At 38.1% G+C, this 24753-nt stretch overlaps 1 protein-coding gene across 1 annotated transcript in view; it reads left to right on the top strand.

The window, feature by feature from the left end:
* The window catches only part of chn2 (chimerin 2), a 120380-nt gene that overhangs the window by 39358 nt on the left and 56269 nt on the right, over positions 1 to 24753 (top strand). The window contains exons 2-4 of the mRNA XM_056474773.1: positions 4779 to 4817; positions 17033 to 17088; positions 17318 to 17349. Of these exons, the coding sequence (XP_056330748.1) occupies positions 4779 to 4817; positions 17033 to 17088; positions 17318 to 17349 (127 nt within the window). The remainder of the gene's footprint in view (positions 1 to 4778; positions 4818 to 17032; positions 17089 to 17317; positions 17350 to 24753) is intronic.

Here is a 24753-nt window from a genome sequence, read left to right as displayed (position 1 = left end):
TTTTGTCCATATTTCTTTTTTTGTTGAAAATTGTTCCATTATACTTGTTTTGTATAATAAAAAATCTGATGGGTGTTTTGAGCTGTAATTTTACAGACACATTCTGGAGACACAAAAGACTTATCTTAAATCTTAAAAATGGGGTAATATAGGTGCCCTTTAAATCATAAAACCTAAGAGTCTTGTAATAACCCCCAGTAACACTTTCAAATATTCATTTCAATGAGCACCATGTAAAGGGTTAAATATGTTATAAAATATATATATATATTTACTATGCTAAATGAACATGTTAAAAAGTTCGGTAACACTTTATTTTGATGGTCCACTTGAGTATTAGTAGACTGTCTGCTTAATATCTAATGATATTGCTCCTTCAACAGACATTTAACTAACTATAAGAAACTTAGCAAGTACAACTTACGCTAAACCTAACCCTAACCCCAACCTTACAGACTACTTATAACCTAATGAGAATTAGTTGGCATGTAGATGCAATGTAACTTAAATTCAGCAAACAGACCATCAAAATAAAGTGTGATGAAGAGTTCACCCCAAAAATGAGTCATTTACTCAACCTTGACTTGCTACAAAAGTTTGAGTTTTTTTTTTTTTTTTCATTCTGTTGAGCACAAAAGAAGATATTTTTAAGAATGTTAGAAAACTGTAACCATAGAAAAGTCAAGGATGAATTTTTTGGGGTGAACTGTCGGTTTAAATGAAAAAGTAATTAAAGTAATTTGAATTAAAATAAAGTTAAGCCTGTTCTGTTTCAGATGTCTTCTCTGGGAGCTCAGAGCTGCTGTTCATTAGTATGCAAAATGTATGCAAATGAAGCCCTGTATCTAGAGTGTCTGTGCTCAGCAGCCGTACTGAACCAGGCTCTGATGTTCCTCAGAGAAATTACTTGCTTACTTGAGGTGCCGCTCTTTCATTCATTTATCTCATCCTAGTTCAGAGAGAATTTACCATAATTCTATTTAAAGTTAGACATTCACCCAAAGCTTGAACTGAAAGAGCATTAATATCCAAAAGCACTGGATATCACATAAGGAGGAGCATGTCCATAGCCCCGGAAGATTATATATTATGTTTTATCTCATTTTTTTGTGTGTTTTTCTATAGTGTAACTCCAACTCCACCCTCATTTCTATTAAATCATCTGGGCTTGTGTTTCAAACCAAAATCAGTTTACATTCCTATTACTGAAGATTTATAGAGTATTAATTTGTGAAATTTAGATGTGTCTGAACTGCATTTTTAGCAAATGTTGAATTTAAACATATTGTGTAGCAGCCAGCAGTGTCCAAGCAATAGGCCTCCATAATATCCTAGTAGTGAATCTAGTGATTCCTTTAACTGCATATAATATAATATAATATAATATAATATAATATAATATAATATAATATAATATAATATAATATAATATAATATAATATAAAACTGATTTGATTAAAATTACAAACTTTATTAAGAATTATATTTGCAATATAGTGAGGCCAGCAGGGGGCGCTCAACCTGTCGTCTGTGTGGGTCCTAATGCTCCAGAATATTGATGGTGAATCTATACTGCTCGGTGAGTGCCGTCTTTCGGATGAGACATTAAACCGAGGTCCTGACTTTCTGTGGTCGTTAAAAATCCCTGGATGTCCTTCGAAAAAGAGTAGGGGTTTAATCCCGGCATCCTGGCCAAATTTGCCCACTGGCCCCTGTCCATCATGGCCTCCTAACCATCCCCATATTATAGTTGGCTTCATCACTCTGTCTCCTCGCCACCAATCAGCTGGTGTGTGGTCTGGCGCAAAATGGCTGCCGTCGCGTCATCCAGGTGGATGCTGCACACTGATTCCCCCCATTGTGTAAAGTGATTTGAGTGTGTAGAAAAGCGCTATATAAATGTAAGGAATATTTATATATATAGTAACACTGTGTCCTAACTAGGTGACATGACACGTTTCCATCAATAAGTGGATAAATGGTTCGCACCAAACAAGATGCGACACAACAGACACATTTAAAGGTATAGTGCAAGGCTCTGAAATTAGCATTTTTATTAGATGTTTGATGTAATCTAAACTGAAAAATAAAGAGAGAGTGTGACATATAGTAGGTGTGGGGCATGTCAGATACTAGAGAGCATTTGATTGGTCAGAAGATTTGATGAGAAAGTATGAGGTGATGTAGAAAAAATCGTTGATCCAGTTAGGCGGAAGTGACAGTCTGCAAGATTTGGATGTTCATATCAGGTTTATATCTTCTAAATGCAAATTTTGTCACTGTTTTGGAGCACACTACACTATAGATATGCTAAAAACAGACTGAAACTAACATCTAAAAATTATTTATAATTTTATAACTCTTTTTAACTTTTATTTGTTTATTTTAATTTCACGGGACTTTTAAATACCAACCACTGCACTTCCAACAAAATGGTAATACATATTAAACCTATTTAACGTTATTAAACATACATAGACTGACTGACTGATGTTGTTGATTTGCACTTAATCACATTTATAGCTTTCATTTTCAAACCGTTTGCTACTGTAGTTATTTTATTTTCAAGATCTGCTGCTGCTTTCAGTAGTATGGCAATACATGTCACATAAAATGGTGTTCGAACTCATATTGGTAGCATTTAGCACTGAATAAAGCACAGAACAAAGCAGCTGAGATGATCATTTTCATTGCTGTATATGCTGTTGTTCAGTTGCGACACTGCAGACAATGAAAATCATTTTTAAAATTGAAGTTTTGCACTATGCCATCACAGAGAGTTATAACAAAAACTCCTTTTGACATGGAACAAAAGACGCTCCATTTACAGTCCAGGAGGAAGCTTTTATCACATGTTGCATTGTCGCATCATGTGTAGTTTAGACATGGTGTAAGGGGAGAGACTAAGGGGGAGAATTGGGATGGAGGCTTTTCTGAAACCTGCTGTAAGCAGAAGACCAATCACGAAATCTTAAGCCATGACCAATCAGAGCAAAGTAGGGCTGCAGAAAAAAAAATCTTCAAAGTAAGTGACGGTGGACAACAGACTTGAGGATGCATGAACAGTTTATTTAAAGCAAAGTTGTACAGGAAATGGTCAAAGTCAGGAGCAAACGGTAGCATAAAGGTAACAGGCAAATGGTCAGGCTAGGCGGCAAAGAATCAAACACTGTAAAATAACAACAGGTCAAAACAGGAAAGCACTTAGAAATGTTCATGGAAAAACAAGACTCAGCAACCTGTGTGTGTGTGTGAGAAGTAAATATAAAGTTCAAGTAATCAATCCATGATGAGTTACCAGCTGTGTGTGTGTAATCCGAGGTAATCAGGAACTGGTGTGCATGAGGTGCATGGCGTTATTTGTAGTTCAGTTCAGTGACAGATCTGTAGTTCTCCTGTGATCAGCATGCATTAGATTGCTGGTGACCGTGATAGAGGCCCCCCCTCTAGGAGCAGATTCCAGATGCTCCATTTACAGTTCAGGAGGAAGGTGGAGCAGAGGTGAAACGGGGAGGGACAGAGGGCCAGGTCCATGCAGCTGCGGAGGGTGTGGAGCTTTGGCAGATCTGGGAGCTCTGGTTCAGCAGGAACTGGTGAGTCAGACAACCCAAATGGGTCAGGAGGTTCTGGTTCAGGAAGCACTGGTGGTTCAGGCAACCTCAGTGGATCAGGAGGCTTAGGTTCAGCAAATACTGGTGGGTCAGACAATTTCAGTGGGTCAGAAGGCACTGGCTGTTCAGACAACCCCAGTGGGTAAGGAGTCTTGGGTTCAAGAGGCACTAGCGGTTTGTACAACCCTGGTGGATCAGGTGGCTTAGAGTCAGGAGGCACCAGTGATTCAACCCTGGTGGATCAGGTGGTTCTGGGTCAGGAGCTATCAGTTGTTCAGAAAACCCCTGGTGGATCAGGTGGCAGCACTGGTGGCAGCGTTGAAGGCTCTGGTAGCTTTGAAGACAGCGTCATCAAAGCCTCATTGCCAACGGGTCTTGATGTCTAACCAATTAGAGTGGATTTAAATGGTTCATTGAGTCCGTGGTAGAAAAAGACAATGAGTATGCAGTCCAATAGAGTTGTATCCTTAGTAATGTTTAGAGAATTGGTTACATGGTCCTGATTAGAAATATTCATGAAAAAACAAGACTCAGCAATGTGTGTGTGTGAGAGGTGAATATAAAGTCCGAGTAATCAGTCCATGACTAGTTATTAGCTGTGTGTGTGTGTGAAATCAGAGGGAATCAGGAACTGGTGTGCGTGAGGTACGTGATGTTATTTTTAGTCCGGTTCAATGACAGATCTGTAGTTCTTCAGTGATCTGTAAGCATTAGATTGCTGGTGATCGTGACAGAAAGCATAATAAGAACATTTTATTTTTATCTTCATTTTCCTAAAACAACATCTATTGATTAGCAGCAAAGTATGTGTTGCTTTTTGATGAAATGCATTTGTGTGTGTTGTAACTGTGAGTGTTAAACACATATTTGTACATTTTATCATTTTTGAGCAGGGAAGCTAAATGAAAAAAATGTTAAAACATGTACACCCTTGAGGGGAATGTAGAGTAAGGATTATGTTGTCATTACGCATCCCAGCTTACAGAATAACTTAACATTAATGAAACAAAGTAATAACCTTGGATCACAGACTCTAACTTGACAGTAAGTATTAAAGATCTTGTTAAACCTGAGAACACACTAACAAGAGATTAGGATATAAACACGTGTTCAAAGCACAGAACACTGGATTCTGACATTGTTTTATTATCTTGTCGTTTTTTGTAGATCCTGAAGATTATCAGCCACCAATATGGAAATCCTACTGTAAGTATTTCTTTTATTATTATTAAGTGCTGGGCAAAGATTAATCATGATTAATTGCATTCAAAATACAAGTTTGTGTTATACATTTGTAATACACACAAATACATACATAAAAACAAATGTATACAAAACCAATTTTGCATATTTAAATTTCTATATAATTTGTATCATATACATATATAATTTTAGTACATCTAAATATAAATAACCGTTTTCTATGTATTCTCGCATGTGTTTATTTATATATACATAATAAATACACACAGCACACAAACTTATATTATATAAAACAAACCTTTATGCAACTTGGAATCAGTTAATCTTGTGATTAATCTTTGTTTAGCACTATTAAAAATGTATTGTTATTACATGCACTGATTGCCAGTCACAAAACTTGATCCCATTTACTTCCCCCAGTGAGTGTAAAGTAAATTGAAGAAAAAATAAAGAAATCAGAGCTTCAGGAATATACTGTATGGCCTGGCTTGGATTAGAGATTGACATTTCCATTACAGGGCAACATTGATTTCCTGGAGCATTTTGTTTACCTTTGTAATATTCATGCTTATAATTGGCTTGTTAAATGCATCTGTGTTTTCTATGCCAACTGCTTGTATTAATACTTAACCTGTGATTATAAGGATTAGTTTAGACTGTTAAAAATAATGTTGTGTTTGGCGAAACAGCAAGGTTGTTGGTCACGTTGGCCAGAATTTGGCATCATCAGATTGAGAACAATAAAAACAGTTAAAACTGTATTCAATTAAGACCAAAAGAACATATAAAATGGAGAAAGAACTACAATCCTTTGCTGCAACCCAATTTGTATACTTATACTACGTTCTAAAAGTATGTACTTTTTTGTTAAGGGATAGCGCATACTTTTGAGTGTTTAACAGAAAAGTATGCAAACTTTGAGACGTACCACTTCCTCATTAAAGGACCATTATGTTGCTTAGTTATGTGACTGTCCCCTGTCAATCATCTCAACACATCATTCACATTTCAGTCATGTTTAATTACCTACCTTATTGAAGATTCAGCTGCAGGTTAATCTGCAATTCGTGAGTCTTTCATGCAGAGAAATCTCCTCAGGTCATCGGATAATTATGCATCCAGAAGTTAATGTCCAAACACGTCTTTATAGAAGTTCACATTGTTGTTACAGATGAAATATATTTTGCAGTTGGCTAGATATTAATTAATAGTCATTCAAACTTTACCGAAGCCTCTTTACCTGACTGATGGTATCCCACATCTGCCCTGTTTGTAGTTTGTTTACACTTTCCTCCCGAATTTGTATAGTTATAATCAAATTCAAGCCCAGTGTGCAATGTATTGTGGTCAATATTAGCAGTTAGAGAACAGATGGTTCTACACTTTGGATTTCTAATGGAAATAGTGCACCATCCGGGAACCTTTGGCATCACTCTTTTTAAGTGTTACACTTTATGACATACTAATTCTATTTTCAAATACTATTTAGCCTGGATAGTATGCAAATTGCTTTATATGACTTTTTGATTTGATTGAACTTCAAAATTTACAACGCTGCACAGAAAGCTATTACACTGTTGTTTATAACTTTATTCTTTTAGGTACATTTATTTACATCACCTACAACAGCTTTACACAGGATTGGGGCATAGGGACAATATGGAACTAGGAATAGAACAGGAATAGGAATAGAAACAGAATAGAATTGGAAATCGAAAATAGAAAACTACTAAGAGACAATAATGCATTAAAATAGGGCCGATAAAAAGCACCAGCAGCCTGTTTCTACAAATAAATGCATAGTCATATGTTTAAAGAATGATCATGTAACTTACAGTGCATCCTGAAAGTATTCATAGTGCTTCTCTTTTTCCACATTTTTGTATGCATTCATTCATTCATTCATTTTCTTTTCGGCTTATTAATCTGGGGTTGCCACAGCGGAATGAACTGCCAACTTATCCAGCATTTGTGTTATGCAGCGGATGCCCTTCCAGCTGCAACCCATCACTGGGAAACACATACACACTTATTCACACACATACACTACGGATCTAAGCTGAGTAATCGGGGACAAGGGTCTTAGTCAGGGAGATGATCATTAACCCGATGGTCACTCTGTCTGAGCTCCAGCATTCTTCTGTAAAGAGAGGAGAACCTTACAGAAGGACAACCATCTGTGCAGCAATTCACTAATCAGCCCTGTATGGTAGAGTGGCCAGACAGAAGCCACTCCCCGCTTGGAATTTGCCAAAAGGCATCTGAAGGTCTCTCAGACCATAAGAAACAAAATTCTCTGGTCTGAAGAGACTAAAAATGAACTCTTTGGAGTGAATGCCAGGCGTTACATTTGGAGAAAACCAGGCACCGCTCATCACCAGGCTAATACTATCCCTACAGTGAAGCATGGTGGTGGCAGCATTATGCTGTGTTGATGTTTTTCAGCAGCAGGAACTGGAAGACTAGTCAGGCCCAGCCAGAGCCTAGACCTAAATCCTATTGAGGAATCCTGGAGTGATCAAAAAATGGCTGTACACCGTCACTTCCCATCTAACCTGATAGAGCTTGAGAGGTACTGCAAAGAGGAATGGGCAAAAATTCCCACAGAAAGGTGTGCCAAGTTTGTGGCATCATATTCAAAAAGACTTGAGGCTGTAATGGCTGCCAAAGGTTCATCAACAAAATATTGAGCAAAGGCTGTGAATACTTGTGTACATGTGATTTTTCAGGTTTTTTATTTTTTAATAAATTTGCAAAATTTAAAAAGAAATCTTTTTTTTTTCACATTGTCATCATGTGGTATTGTGTGTAGAATTTTGAGGAAATAAATTAATTTAATCCATTTTGGAATAAGGCTGTAACCTTAAAAAAAATGTGGAAAAAGTGCAGCGCTTTGAATACTTTCTGGATGCACTGTACATATGCCATGTTATCTTTAAATGATAAAACCCTTACCAATTTGCAAAACATTCCTTTACAGAATTGAAAATCCACCTCATGCGAGAGTAAAATCTTTTTGCATCACGAAAACTCAATTTGCACAATTACTGGTGTAGGGAAATAGAAATGTGCCTACTTAAACATTTATATCTTATATACATAATTTCTGAATTTTGATTATGTTCATCAATGATTTATTTAAATGCCTCGGATAGGCCATTGAATTCATAAGATAAACAGACATGTGTGATTGGTTTTAATGCTCAGTGCTCAAAAAAGCATGTTAAAGGAATCTGATGCAATCAACACTTTACACTCATTTTAAAATTTCACTTTAATCGCCACTGCCATAATAGAATTAATTTAGCCCCAAGCCCCCATTAATATCCCACCCTGACAGGAGCAATTCCCCTGTCAAGATTTCCTGGCCAGTTAGCATTAACTCAGAGCCCATCCCACAGTTCAACTCATTTTCGCTCACATTCACTCACACTGTGCAGTATTTTTAGTGCAGGCCCCGTCCTTGTCATTCTGGTGGACGTTGTCCAGAACCCACTGCTCGTTCTGAGCTTCTTTGACAAAATCTTGGCATGGCTGTCAAATGCCTTCCTGCTCCCTGTGAGGAGAAATCTGAGCGTTGAGTCCAGATTCTGTCTGCTCACAGACTGTGCTGGCCAAGTGCAGCTCTCCATGATGAGCAGCTTTTAATGAAGTCATCAAGAGAAGGTCACGTCCACGTCCAGCTCAAGTACCTCCACACATCTGCTGCTGTTTTTTTGAGGACAAATCGATCATTTCACTTTTGCTGCTCTTATTATTACTAAAGTTGAGGAAGTAATTGTTTCAGATTGATAATACAACTGCAAATTCCAAAAGTTATGTACTGGTTGACAATACATATTTAACATAACTTGAATACTACTTTTTAATCAGCAAAACAATTTAATAAAAATATTACATGAAATTTATTTTGCTTTAATGAGAGAGGTTTTCAGTGAAATATTAAATTATATAATATGAACTAGGCAATTACTTAAACTATTTACTTTTTTAAGAAATGGAAGTAGGTTTATATAATATTATGTTTATATATTAGATACTTATTGTCATGGTAACCAGCGATCCAGCCTGTGCAGATGGTGGTATACACACAGATCGCTAACGGACTACAAATCCGCCATTTCAAGAACTACAAGTTCCAGTCATGCACCACACACACTGGTTCCTGATCTCGTTTGATTACACTCATACAACTGAAGCTACTCAAAGACTGATTAGTTGGACTGTTTAAACAGCACACAAACACACAGACTTTGTTGAGTCTTGTTATACTGTCTTTGTGAACATTACGATGCGTTTTCTCTCGCCTTGCTTTGCCGTGTTTTGTTTGTTTACGTTGCTTGCTGCCTGCCTGTACTGACCATTCGCCTGCTTGTTGACCACGACTCTGGACTGTGGATCCTCTATGCATCTGTTTTCTCCTCATTGTGACTGTTGCTTGCCTGACCATTCCTGTTAATAAAACCTAGATTTGGATCCGCACATCCATTGTCAGTGTCCCGCTTCACATTACACTTATGCTAAATATTTTTTTTTAATACAAAACATATTTTTATTAAGGGGATAGTTTACCCCCAAAATTTTTTTATTATTTACAGTCTCTTCACTTGTTTAAAACCTATTTGTTGAACACAAAAGAAGATACTTTGTAAAATGCTGGTTGCTGGAACCCATTAACTTCCACATAGTTTCCTTACTATAGAAGTTGATGAGTCTTTGCTACCAGCATTCTTCAAAATATCTCCTTTCATGTTTAATAGAATGAAGAAATCCATAAAGGTTTAAAACCACATGAGAGGGAATAAATTATGAAAATATTTTCTTTTTTTTGGTGAACTATCCCTTTAAGAGACATTTTCTTTATTACAATGTAAACCCTAATACGTTGAGACTACTCAAATGATTTGAGGAAAGTGATTGCCTCAGTTCATTTGAGTAATGGGAAATCGACAACTCAATTAATTGAGTTGACCAGATGTGGTCTCTTCATTGAATTAACTTAAAAATTGAGGTCATCTGTAATTAAACATTTTAAGTACTAAATGGCTAATTAAAGTTTTCAGCTTTTATAATCTTTACTTACTCCCAGGGCCATTTAAATCTAAGTTGATATTTAGTCTCACCATGTTGGTGTTTTGTAACATCAAATTTTTTCGAGGTGGGTCACTAGCTCAACCCCCAAACTGCAGGATTAGGACATAACCACATAAGCTACGGACAATATAGCTTACCCAATTTACCTATAGTGCATGTCTTTGGACTAGTGGGGGAAACCAGAGCACCTGGAGGAAACCCACGCGAACACGGGGAGAACATGCAAACTCCACACAGAAATGCTAACTGACCTATAGCCAGGACTCTTGGTATTTTAAGTAATGTCAAGTTATATTAACTAAATATCTTTAGTAATGACAACAACAGGGTTTACCGTGTAATATCATCCATATCATCTCTATGTTAAATAAATAAGAATTAGAAAAAAAAATTTGTCACCTCATATACTCACTGGCTAGTTTCACATCATACACAATAAAAAAAAAATTTAATGCAGTGTATTAAACAGATAAAAAAAAAAACTGAAAATAATTTACATGTTATTCACTTGTCACAAACCTTTCTGACTTATTTTCTTCTGTTGATTATAAAAGAAGATATTTTGAAAAATGCTGAAAACCTGTAACCATTGACTTCCATTGTATTTGTTTTTAACACTATAAAAGTTCATGGTTACAGGTTTCTATTTCTATGTCTTATTTAAAGAGCCCCTATTATACATGAAATAGGGTCATATTTTGATTGTAAGGGTGTCCAACAACAGTCTAATATGCATGCAAGGTCAAAAAACACTTTCATGGTCTTATAATCTGCATTTATTTTTATCTAATTATCCCAGCGACTCCCATATGAATCGTTCAGTGATTCATTTGTTCCCAAACCCCTCCTTAGCGCTAAGCTAATCTGCGCTGATTGGACCTATCACAGCCTGCTGTCGACACTGACAGTCTTCAGCGCAAGACAGAGTGAAATGCCCAGCTGCTAATCAACAATATAAAAGTAGTCACAGTGCGCACATGCTTCATAGTGTAAGGCGTGGATTTTGGCTGCCAGTGGGTGAATGTAAATACAGACGATGGACTTGAAAATACAGACGACAAACTATTTTATTGAGCAATATATATGAGAATATAAAGAGTTAACCTGATACAGTACACGCGGTTACAAGTAACAAAACACAACTAAATACATAATTTGCAAGCTAGAGTAAACAAGGCAGCAATTTTAATCGCACGTACTTACACTTGTGAAATGGAGGAAGAAACTGATCTATGATGCAGATGCACTGATCCATGTTCTGACATAGTTCATCAGTAGACTTTTCTGATCCTTCCTTTAACAAACGGCCGATGAAGTCTTCTTTGTAAGCATGTAGTTTCCTGAAGCACTGCACAAGGCTGGGCTATAATGCTGAGGTATTTTTGCAAAACTAAACCTTAACCACTGACTTATCACAGTTTCATCTTTGGGTAGAGACTGTCAATAATATCCATCTGAGCACAGCGTGACTTCATTCGACCAGTGTGGTGAGAAATCGCGTCCCCCCTGTGTGTGTGTGTGTGTGTGTGTGTGTGCGTATGTGGCTTTTTTTCTGTGTTAGTGGGCGGGGCCGCAGGTTTCAAATCTCCCGGGTTTGCACGCGCAACTATTGGGCGGGGCTTGTGTTTCGTAGCCGCGTCATCGCGAAACACCTAATGACTCGTTATCAAGATGACTCATTTGAAGCACTATGCGTCAACTGTTTTATAGATGAATCAATAGTTTTAAACACTGTACACTTACAGATTGAAGCCTTAGCTGGATATTTCACTTCACTTAGAGATGTTACACACTACATGGAAGGTAATTTTCAAAAACCCATAATATGGGCTCTTTAACAGAAGACGGAAGCTAAAACAGATTTGGATTAATTTGAGGTTGAGTAAATAGAGAGTGACGTTTAATTTTTAGGTGAACTATCCCTTTAAGACCATTTTATGTCACTGACTGTATAGTAATAACATAAAAGCATAATATTCCAAGTATATACCGGTGCATCTCAATAAATAGAATATAATTGACAGTTGAATTATTTTAGTAATTCAGTAATTTCAGTAAAACTCATATATTATATAGATTCATTACACACAAACTGATATGTTTCATGTGTTCATTTATTTGAATTTTGATTATTATGACTTACAGTTTATGAAAACACAACATTTAATATCTCAGAAACTTTGAATATTACTTATTATCAATAAAAAATGTTTTCAAAACACAAATTTTGAACTACTGAAATATGAACATGTACAGCACTAAATAATTGGTCAGATCAGCTCCATTTAGAAAAAAAAGAATATTTATTTCATTAGTTGGTCAAAAAGATGATTTCACAAATACTAAACTAATAACATATTCAATATATCAAAGAACAAATCCAGTCACACGCACAAAACCATGATCAGGTATCATGGTCACACTTTAAGGTTCAATTTTCACTATTAACAAACCATGACTTTTCCTTCAAATGGATTTGCTGCTTAACCGTTATAAGGGAAGCAGTCACTTTTAGGTACTGGGTAAAATTAGGAATATAGAATATGATTTTGCAGAATATGTGATTTGTAATTACTAATGAACAGTCAATACGTTAATAATAGTCATGCTAATATGCAACTAGTAAATAGTGGGTCGCTAATCTGAAGTGTTACTGGTTTCACTGTATTTGACAGATCTATCAAATACAGTAAAACCAGTAACACAATCTCTAACCTTATTGACATGAATCAGTTTACATGTATTAGACATTATTTTTAGTTGTACTATAATCTACAGTCCTGTATTCCAAATTCAAAACCCCATTTTTTATCGTCACAAATGAATTAGCTATTGTAAAAGAACTTGCTATCAGAGGAATGTTGTTTGAACTGACCGCAGATTGACCTTGCCTGTGCAAGCTGATTATTTAGGAGAGGATAACCTGAGGAATTCCTGGTATTAACCTCCATATTATCTGTACCACCTTTTCAAACAAATAGGCACAATCAAAACATGTGAGCTTAAAGCCCCTTGAGCTGAATTTCTGTTCCTTCATGCACTCTTTCCCCCTATCGATCCACTGTTGGTGTTGATTTATTTGTTAGGCTCTTGCAGTGTTCATTTTTCAATAGCTTTACCAATATTAGCCAATCCACTTGTGTAATGCGTTCTAGCTTAGTTTGACAGCAGTGATAGTGGGTGTGTGTCCTGCAGCCCAGACCTAATGGATTAATGTCTAACAGAGACTGCTGTGTTTTGACATGCTCTAAATATACCAGTATTATACCAGAGCGTTATAAAGATTAGAGGTAAAATAAACAGAATTTCTCCTGGTAAGTTGCTCCTCACAATGAAAGATCCGATATCAATGAATATGTTTAGGTAAACTTAATATTTTGATCGTGAATATGATAATATCATGATTAAAGTATTTGTTTTGGAATGTTCCATAATTGAATGAACACTACACCACTGATTTTGCTTGCACATCTGGATCCTTAAAAACTGAAGCTTATGTTTCTGTAAATAATAAAGTTAATGAAATAAAATGCTGTGTGTCTGACGCTTTAGTCAATGTAACCAAGTTAAAGGTTGACCAGCTTTGATTTGAAGATCTAAAACATATGCATTTAGCGGAGATGCACTGTAAAACTCAACAGTCAACTTTATCAAATGAAATGAGTGTAGTTAACTCAAAATTTACTGAATGTTAATTCTACTTATTTGAAAAGAGTTTTGAAGTCCGTGTTGAAGGTAATGAGTTAATTAAATACCTCATTACTTCAACTTAAATGGAGTAAGTTCACAGTACTCATATATATTAATTTTTAAACTCAAATGGTTTGTTGCAATCGGTTTCCTCAAACAGTTTGAGTTGCCTTAACTTATTGGGTTTTACAGTACTCAGTTGGTTTGAGTTCTCTTCATTTATTGGGTTTTACTGGGCTCAAATTGCTTCATTTACTCAAATGGATTAAGTTCACAGTACTCATTAGGATTAGTTTTTTAACTTAAATGGTTTGTTGCAATCGGTTTCCTCAAATGGTATGAGTTACCTTAACTTGTTGGGTTTTACAGTGTGTGGTCAAATGTAAATTGATGTGTGGTCTATAAAAATGAATTTGTTTTTAGAAATGCCATTGGTCACTCCGGAGAACACATCCCCACTGCTCCAGAGTCCAATGGTAGCATGCTTTACACCAGTGTTTCTCAACCATGTTCCTGAAGGACCACCAGCACTGCATGTTTTGGATGCCTCCTTTGTCTGTCACGCCCATTACAGGTTTTTCAGTCTCTGCTGATGAGCTGGTGATCTGAATCAGGTGTGTTTGGTTAAGGAGACTTGGAAAATGTGCAGAACTGGTGGTCCTCCAGGAACATGGTTGAGATACACTGCTCTACACCGCTGCACTCCCTCCCGAGCTACCTCTTCGCTTTCACGTCAGCGATCGCTGATGATTCCATTAGCATGAGCTCTGCCAGCAGGGTTATCGCTGCCCAGCCTGTCGCAGTGGCTTATGCAGACGGTCAGACTCGGCTACGCGATACAAAGCGCTGGCTTTGTGATCGGGTCTCACACTCTGCTGTGTCACCGCACCTTCAGCCCTTGAACGGATCTTGCTTTTCTATGGGCTGATGTGTCCTTTGAACAACTATCCAGGCATGTTGTTGTATTGACAGATGCCTCTAACACAGGCTGGGGGGCCGTGTGCAACGAGCATGCAGCCGCGGGTTCGTGGACCAGACCCTGGTTCTATTAGCACATCAACTGCCTAGAGTTGTTGGCAGTGTTTCTCGCTCTTCACCGTTTTTTAATGGTTCTACAGCAGGAAAACTTGTTGGTCAGGACCTACAGCATGGCAATCAGGGTATACGCTCCTGTTGCATGTCTCAGTGCACACACCGTCTGCTCCTCTAGAGTCCCACCCATTTGAATTCGCTGCTTACCATTCACATTCCACGCTAGTTCAACCGTGCAGCCGATGTGCTCTCACGGCAGCTAGCGTCTCAAAAGAGAATGGAGACTCCACTCCGGCTCGGTCCAGCTGATATGGGAGCGCTTAAGGCAAGCCAGGTCGATCTGTTGGCTTCTCCCGAAAAAGGCCATTGCTAGTTGTTTTGCGCAAAAATGCGTTTTCCCTAGTGAGCCTAATTGCACAGACACTGTTCTGTTGATCACATTGGCATCGTTCAAGAGTTTGTCCTGTTCACGCTTTACACCTTTACATGGAACAAACACAAAACTTAAGATCTTGTGAACAGCTCTTTATCTGTTATGGTTGTCGGCAGAAGGGAGGTGCCATATATAAACAGGATGGCCTACTGGATAATTGATGCCATCCCCCTCGCTTTACAATGCCAGTGCGAGTCGTGTCCCCTAAGCGTGAGAGCACACTGTACTAGAAGTGTCACCTCCTCTTGGGCATTAGCACTTCTCTTACAGATATATGTAGAGCTGCGGGCTGGGCGACACCTAACATATTTATGAGATTTTATAATCTTCAAGTGGAGCCAGTTACCTCCTGATTACTGGGTAACCCCAGTCAATCGGGAGAAAATTAAGCTCAGTGTCAAAAATACTTGCTGTGCCATGCTCCCTAACCCAGAGATACATGCGCTTTTTCTATTCTACTATTAGTTCCCTGCTGGCGAACCTTAGAGAATTTCTTGGAGGCCCCCAGCACCCAACTCAGCGGAGGAGCCTGGTGCCTGGCTCAGTGTGTTGTCTGGTATGCCCACTTGGTCTACCCACGTGCTGAGGGTCGGTGCCAGCTTTGCACCGTCCCCCATGGCGACCCCATATGCTTATTTAGCCACGATGTGTTCCCCCTTACAGGTGGACCCGTGTCTTCCATACCCGCTAACCAGTTTATCATATGTAGCACTCCCCCTCCATAAGGCTAGTCCATATGTTCGAGTATGTTTGAGTAGCAGGAGGCCTCCGCAGCATCCTTTCCCTTCGGGGACTGGCACGCTTTCCCAATGTACTGACGTATTTCTAAAATCCCTAGTCTACATTAGCTTGGTAAAAGCACATTTACAACCCCAGATCTAAGTTCTAAAATTCTAAATATTTCCATGTAATGGTAATTAAAGGGCCTAGGGGACGTTGGAAAGTTGCGTTCTAGGTGATACTGGTGCACTCACATTTTGCTTGGCAAACTGCACATCAGGAGCATGATGGCTTAGCTGCTGTGGCATTTTCCATATAGTCTCCCATAGTCTGATCCAGACACATGTTGTAGTTCCGATGAAGAGGAACGACCTGGTTACAAACGTAACCCACATTCCCTGATTAGGGAACAGAGACGTGTGTCTCCACTGGCACATCTGCTGAATCTCCAGCTGTTAGTGGAGTGATCAGTTCTTCAGCTGGCAAAATCTAAATGCTCACACCGTGGACGCCAGCTGATATGCTTTTCTTTAATGACTAATCGCTGGCACCTGCACAACCGAACTCTGCCAATTCATTTGGCATTTATTTCTCTTCAGAGTGATTGGTTGTCTAGCGATCTCCAATAGTCTGTTCCAGACACACGTCTCTGTTCCCTATTCAGGGAATGTAGGTTGGTTCATAATCAAGACGTTCCTAGTTGCTTCCACTTTATGAAAGCACTAATAGTTAAAGGTGGAATATTTAGTAGTGAGGACAGTAATTTGGAATCATACACATTGTCAATGTATTGTTGATGCATTAATGGAACACACCATCATTTATGTCATCCAATGTGCCCTCCTGAATTTCACATATGAACACACAGTTTGTCTACCATATACAGTTTCATTTTTAATTCTACGAAAGCTTCATGTGCAGGTAATTATTTGTTTACAAAGAAACAATGGCAGATACAGGCCATGCCCATCAAAGTGTTGACCACTGCTGTGTGTATGTGTGTGTGTGTGTGTGTGTGTGTGTGTGTGTGTGTGTGTATCTTATCATAAAATGCAGTGAAAAGTATGTGACTTTTTTTAATAATTTGATCAAAGCGTGCACATGCCTACTGCACTTTGATAATGAAACCTCAAATTAAGGTTGTCAAAAATGTCTTGTTTTGGTTGTAGATAACGATATTGTCTTAATCATGTTAGTATTGGAAAATCATGATCAAAACAATGTAAAAATATTATCTTTTGTTCACCAGTGTACCAGCTACAGCAGGAAGCACCAAGACCAAAGAGGATCACATGTCCTCAGGAGGTATGTACTGGAAAATGTGTGTAAACACTCCCAAGGTTTATCCCAAGGTTTATCAAGACTGAGTTTTTCTTTTGCCAAACACCAGAGCAGAAGTTTATGCTGCCTCCATGTTCACAAAATGCCCATCTTGTTAGAAAATAATTTCCCAACATATGAACAAATGAACAAAGTTTGTTTTGTGATGTATTTCTCGTGTATTCATCTCTCTTTTCTCTTCTTTTGTTTACAGATGGAAAGCAGACCGAAATACTATGGCAGAGAGTGAGTATCTAAATCTATAAGTTGTACTTTGAATGCAAAACATCAGTATTATTTCTCTTCATTCTACATATGTTGTGTACACTCAATGGCCACTTTTTTAGGTATACCTTACCAATACTAGGTTGGATCCCTTTTGAAAATACTCCTTTATTTCTCATGGAGCACAATAAACAATAATTTTTTTATACATCCCAAAAGTGCTCTATTGGAGTAAAATCCGGCAACCTTGAAACTCATTTCCAGGTTCAAGACAAGTTTGAGATGATTTTAGGGTGGGTTCATAATCGGTCCAGAAGTCCAGTATTTGGCCTTTGCATGTACTGGTTTGTCCCATTTGTTACTGCTATGCCATCATAAATTGTGAAAATGACATATAAAAGAAGGCTTTAAAGGGCCATGAAACCCCCTTTTTCAGTTCAAGTCTACCTCAGAATTTTTTTCTAAAAATGCATCATAATGGGCGTGGAGCTCTGCGAGCAGAGGCAGGAGTGGGCGTGGCCGGCAGGGGAGAAGGAAGGGAGCAAACAACTGTTGTCAAAATGAGACACAAGGAGACGCATGATTTTATAGTTTACAAAGTTAAAATGCAAAGAAATAAACAGTAATTTACTTCCCCGCTACATTTGTTATTCGTAATTTCACATGCACATAACCACAATTTATAACATTATAAAGATAATCGTGTTCATATAAACACTATAAATGAGGACTTCTCTCCGGGTCTGAATGCAGACACAGTGCAGCAGGTCTCTTGCCCTGCTTATTTCAACCATTAGCCCTGCTGGTAATCTGGAGGATATAGGCAAACACAGCAGCACGGCGATGTGTCTAAATGTGAATGAACTCCACTGATAAAAGACAAAGTCCGCCATTCTCCAATTCTCATACTGCTCTCCTGACAAAAATGTTTGCTGCACACATACAGCTTTGCTGTATCTGTCCTGACAGGATCGTGGGGAAAAACATGCAACAAACCTCGTGGATCATGGAAACAAACACATACGACCCTTTATGAACAGCTAAATACTGCATGCCGTATGCAGAATCCATCGATGCGGTCTCACCCAGTCATCAACATAGGGTCTCACAGCTTGGCAGGTCTGTCTTGCCTTCGGAAAGTTCGTGCTCTTATAAATAATTAAGAAGCAAGGTCTTGTCATAAGATAAGAAAACTCTGCTATGAATAATAATGAGAAACCGACGCATCATCATTCCACTTGCAGTATTGCGCTACATGACCGATTTTGATTTCGCCCCAAAAATTATTTTAAACTCGGGAGATGAAATTAGCTGACAAAAGCTCAAAATTATCCAGTTTACCCCACAATTAAAGCTTAAGTGATGCTCAGCACACAAATCTGTAAAAAAATCTCCAAAAAAAAGTACTTGAGGGTTTCTTGAACCTTTAAGACAAATTAAATTTTTAATTATTCAAGTGGCCAAACTCTGACGGAGTAAAGTTGAATGAAATGGCCAGTTTATTTGCCTAAAGGCTACACCAGGGGTCACCAAACTTGTTCCTGGAGGGCCAGTGTCCTACAGATTTTAGCTCCAACCCTAATCAAACACACCTGAACAAGCTAATCAAAATCTTACTAGGTATACTTGAAACATCCAGGTAGGTGTGTTGAGGCAATTGGTGCTAGACCCTGCAGGGACACCGGCCCTACAGGACATAGATTGGTGACCCATGGGCTACACTTTTTGTTTAAAACAAGTTTCATCAGATTCCTATTTTTTTTTCCTATAATGGATGATAATAAATTCGTATTTAAAAATAAGTCTTTTTTTCATTCTTCTTTATTATTATTATAATTTTTTTTTTAAATGCTAATCTCATAACATCATATCTAAAAGTGTAATAATTTAAAGTCAAATGTATAAAATAATATGGTAAGCGCATATTTTTAGTACATCATTTCGACAAGCACATTCCATTCAACAAGCTGATTCAGCAAAAATTAGTGTTAAAATGCAGAATTTAAACCTCGCATGAGGCGAATAGCTGCAAATAAGGTCCGCCTTTTCAGAAAGAAGAACCACCCCTTTCAAAAGGTTGGCTATGGGCTTGAATTAAGTACAATTTTATTGTATTTTAGCCCTAGTAATCTGACTTGTTGCACAATTAATGTTGAGAAGTTTATTTATAATCAAATTTCGAGAGTATCATGAGCTTATTGATCCCGACTGGACCCATATTAGCTAATACATGATTCTCCAATAAGACAATACCACAGTCATCTTCATCTTGAAGAATCCCCCCGTCCTCCCCTATTCCTTCCTAATTTTTTTTCCTAGATTGGGTGGCACGGCGGCCCAGTGGTTAGCACTTTTGCCTCACAGCAATAATGTTGCTGGTTTCTGTCCTTGCCAGGCTGGTTGGCGTTTCTGTGTGGAGTTCTCCCCATGTTTTGATGGGTTCCCCGATTTCCTTCCACCATCCAAAGACATGCGTCAAAAGTAAATTGACCAAACCAAATTGGCACCATAGTCAAGTTCCTAGCCAACAGTATTTTTCCTCATAAAGCATTTTGTTATTAGCCACAAATAAGTGGGGGAGTTCTTGAGATCTACCTGAGCTCAATCTTCCCTCTCATCCTGCAAAGCATGTCAAATAAGCTTATAATCAATCATCAGCTAAGTGTGAACTCTTGAATACCATGTTGTATCAGCACAGATATCCAACCCTGCATCCTGTTGAGCAACCGTCCCCAACCCCCAACCCCAACCCCCCCACCCCCCCGTTTTACTTTCGCTTATATTTTTATATTTTTTGTCTTACATAAATGCAAGGTCCATATTCATGCTCAACTGCTGATACCCTCATATCTTTAGAAAGTATAATAGAAAGTGTGGTGGAATGAAACAGTTTGAGCAAAGGTCTGGACAAGTGATAAAGTGATGTATTCATTCATAGACCCAGAAACTGGCGATTTGTAATACAGGTACTTTACTGCACTCTCTTTATGTAATTTAAGGCTTACTATCATTCCCTTGTGCCTCCATGATTTCCAGGACGTTGTGTCTAATTTGCGGGCATCAGGGAGTTGCTATCAATATACAGGAGTCTCCCAGAGCTTCCGGGAGAGGTGGGATGTCTGCCAACACCACCACAGGAAGCAGTTTGTCACTTTTTGGGGTCCCCTGACACATTTCTGTTGTGGTCTGCACTATTTACAGCACATTTTTGTGTTTGCATGTGCTGTGAGGACTTGCCTATGTGTGTGTTGTCAAATTGATGCTGTTTTCAGAATTTTTATGTATTTGTTTTCTTAACTTACAGGGTTTGAACTTTCTTGGCCACCATAGATGTGTGTTCAAATATACTGCAAACCTTGGTTGAAATAATTTCTGTTTTATTGTTACTCAATGTAAGCATGAATGTTTTTTATAACCTTTTACCCACATGTAAGTTGTACCTCTATCACATACACTTGAAGTCAGATTTAATAGCCCCTCTTTGAATGTTGTTTTCTTTTTAAATATTTCCAAAATGATGTTTAACAGAGCAAGGAAATTTTTACATTATGTCTGATAATATTTTTTCTTCTGGAGAAAGCCTTATTTGTTTTATTTTGGCTAGAATAAAAGCAGTTTTAAATTTGTTATGAATCATTTTAAGGTCAAAATTATTAGCCCCTTTAAGATATATTTGTTTCGACTGTCTACAGAACAAACCATCGTTATACAATAACTTGCCTGATTACCCTAACCTGCCTAGTTAACCTAATTAACCTAGTTAAGGCTTTAAATGTCACTTTAAGCTGTATAGAAGTGTCTTGAAAAATATCTAGTCAAATATTATTTACTGTCATCATTCATTCATTTTCTATTCAGCTTAGTACCTTTATAATCCGGGTTCGCCACAGCGGAATGAACCACCAACTTATCCAGCACATGTTTTACGCAGCGGATGCCCTTCCAGAAGCAACACATCTCTGGCCATGGATGAAATGTCCACTGCACATGGGCATTTGTAATTATGTACACACCCACTGTACATATACATTTGTAATTATGTACACACCCACTGTACATATACATTTGTAATTATGTTTATCTATCTGCACACATCTGATTATTAATAGCATCCTGTACATATATTCATTTATTGTAAATCTCGGTTCATAGCTAATACAACCTGTATATAATGTTCATAGTACATCCATCTGTAAATATTACCATAGTTTTTCTATAACTGCACTTTATAACTTATACCTATATCCTGCACTTGCTGCTATTGCACTGCTGGTTAGACCTAAACTGCATTTCGATGCCTTGTACTTGTACATGTGTAATGACAATAAAGTTGAGTCTAATCTAATCTAATCTAATCTTTGGACTGTGGGGGAAACCAGAGCACCCGGAGGAAACCCACGCAAATGCAGGGAGAACATGCAAACTCCACACAGAAACGCCAACCGACCCAGCTGAGGCTTGAACCAGCAACCTTCTTGCTGTCTGGCGACAGCACTAACTATTGCGCCACTGCGTCGCCTACTGTCATCATGGCAAAGATAAAATAAATCAGTTATTAGAAATGAGTTATTAAAGCTATTATGTTTAGAAATGTGTTGAAAAAAAATCTTCTCTCCGTTAAACAGAAATTGGGGAAAAAATTAAACAGGGGGCGAATAATTCAGAGGGGCTAATAATTCTGACTTCAACTGTACACTTGGTCGGTCATATGCAGTTGGTTATACACATTTCAATACATTGAGTCAGATGATGGTAGTTCTGTTGCTAAGAAGGTAAAAAACAACACAGTAACAATGACAAAATTGTTATTAACCATTGAAAGAACATCATATGATACAAGTAAATGTATTTACATGACCAATAACGTATACGCTCTGAATGCATATGATTGTTGAAGAACAAAAAACACTGCAGGGAGAAATTTCCCACAAAAAGCAGGTTAGGAAATAATGTTTGAAAATCAGCTGATATGAACTGAAGACGGTTAAAGTAACTTGGTTTGAGAGCAGAAGGCAGACTCAAGAAGACTCAAGCTGATGTCTCATTTCTTGCTGCAGCATTAAAGTCTTTGGCACCCAGAACCATAATTTGCCACGACAGTAGCAAGTGTCTGTTTGAGTTACTGTTGCCTTTTAAACTCTGCTCATTCTCCTCTGACCTCTACCGAGAGATTTCCACACACAGAAACTGCCTTTCACTTCAGTTTTTTCTCGTTTAGGACGTTTTCTGTAAACCCTAAAGATAGTTGTGCTTGACAATTTTAGTAGATCAGCAGTCAGAAATACGCATATGACATTTTTTTTCTTTGCATTCAAAGTCAATAGGCACTTTTTTTTTTATATTTTCATGTTTCTCAGCAGCAGGTAAACTTATGGAGCAGCGAATGGGAGAGTTCCACAAATATGTGTTTCTTTTATGCCTTCCAATCTGCTCAGATAACCAAAGAAAAGCTTCACGATAGTGTTTTTATGGCTTTAAAAAAGTTAAAAGGGAGAACAACGTCAAATTTACTGTCCTGTCCATAGGCTTGGCATTAGAAACACATTGCATAAGTGTTAACTTTTAAATTTTTTTGATGCAAAGAGGATATAATACAAAGTATAGCTTCATAAATGAACCGCTAAAGTATTTGTCATCACCATTTTATGAAAATGCTCTATTGGATTAGTTTTCACATTCTTTAGTTTATTAGTAGGACCAGACAGATTCTGCTTTTCGAAAAAAAATTTTTTTGCTATTTTGTGCCAAAATTGTAAAAAATTCTGTGGATTTATGCTGAATGATTTTAAGAGCAGAGTAACTAAAAACTTAAAACAATAAATAAAAAACATAGCGTTTTAACGTGTATTTAGGTGTAGTAGGTGATCTGCCAGAATGCTAGAATTAGCATAATAGCTTAGAAATTTTACGTCTCTCCCCTGCCATCCAAAATCATGCCTCCTTAAGACTCACAAACGCTTACTGAGTAGATATGATACTAGATCATGTCATTCACCAGTTAGAAAACTGGTGACACGCACTTTGTCCAGCGTAGTTGTTGACAGGCCAGTGGGTGAAGAAATAATATTTCCCCAAAACTGGCATTGGGGTAAAGTTGGTTTTATATTCGCACATTCAGACTTTCTTTTTAATAATCTAAATTCACCTCACTTCACCTCAGTAAAGCTGATTAGGCGGAAGAGCACATTTACTTATGTTTTGTTATTAAACTAAACCAGAAAAAAGGAGTGCTAAAAACAGAAATCTTTTTACATTAGACTTATGTTACCAAAATACAGAGTGACTTTTCAATTTCAATTGTGCTCGCTGATCCTCGTACATTGCTTGTTTCATCTCCTTTTACACTTGAACAACAAAACTAATGCTTATGTCTATTTAACCAAACATATTTCCGATGTTGTAAAAGGTACTCCATGAACTTAAAAAATAGCCAATCTTTTACCGGACGTTTTCAGCATCTCAACAATACTTCCATGCATATAAACCCATTCATAAACAAGAACACAATCTACATACATTTGCGTGACTCCGATAGATTATACCTGTAACATACCTGTCTAAGCGTAATACTTAATGTCATCTTTCAGATCGTTGTTTTAAACTGCATAACGTAATTTCCTTCCAGCATACAAAAGTAATTCTGATATTGATTCAGGGTTTAGAACAGTTTTGATTCTGCTTTTTTTGGCAGCAGCCCTTTCAAAAACAATCTGTCAGAGTAGCATGGGCACTACCTTAGTGGGCGGTACAAGGTCCACTACGTAGTTGATGATCGCCTACATCTCTCCCTACCCTAAACCCAACCATCACAGTAGCATGGGTGTTACCTTAGTGGGTGGTACAAGTTCCACTACGTAGTTGATAATTGCCTACACCTCCCCCTAACCTAAACCCAACCGTAAAAGTAGCATGGGCGTTACCCTAGTGGGCGGTACAAGGTCCACTACGATCACCTCCACCTAACCTAAACTCAACCATCACAGTAGCATGGGCGTTACCTTAGTGGGTGGCACATGGTCCACTATATCGTTGACGATTGCCTACACCTCCCCCTACCCTAAATCCAACCATCACAGTTGCATGGGCGTTACCTTAGTGGGTGGTACAAGGTCCACTAAGTATGTTTACGATCGTCTACACCTCCCCCTAACCTAAACCCAACCGTCACAGTAGCATACCTAAACCTAACCATCACAGTAGCATGGGCGCTACCTTAGTGAGCTGTACAAGGTCCACTACCTAGTTGACGATCGCCTACACCTCCTCCTACCCTAAACCCAACCATCACAGTAGCATGGGCGTTACATTAGTGGGGGGTACAAGGTCCACTACGTAGTTGACAATCGCCTACACATCCCCCTACCCTAAACCAGCCATCACAGTAGCATGGGTGTTACCTTAGTGGGCGGTACAAGGTCCACTACA

Source organism: Danio aesculapii, chromosome 16 (genome assembly GCF_903798145.1).
Source record: "Danio aesculapii chromosome 16, fDanAes4.1, whole genome shotgun sequence".
Lineage (NCBI taxonomy): Eukaryota > Metazoa > Chordata > Actinopteri > Cypriniformes > Danionidae > Danio > Danio aesculapii.
Note: the sequence above shows the minus strand (reverse complement) of the source record. Positions and strands in the feature narration are given on the sequence as shown.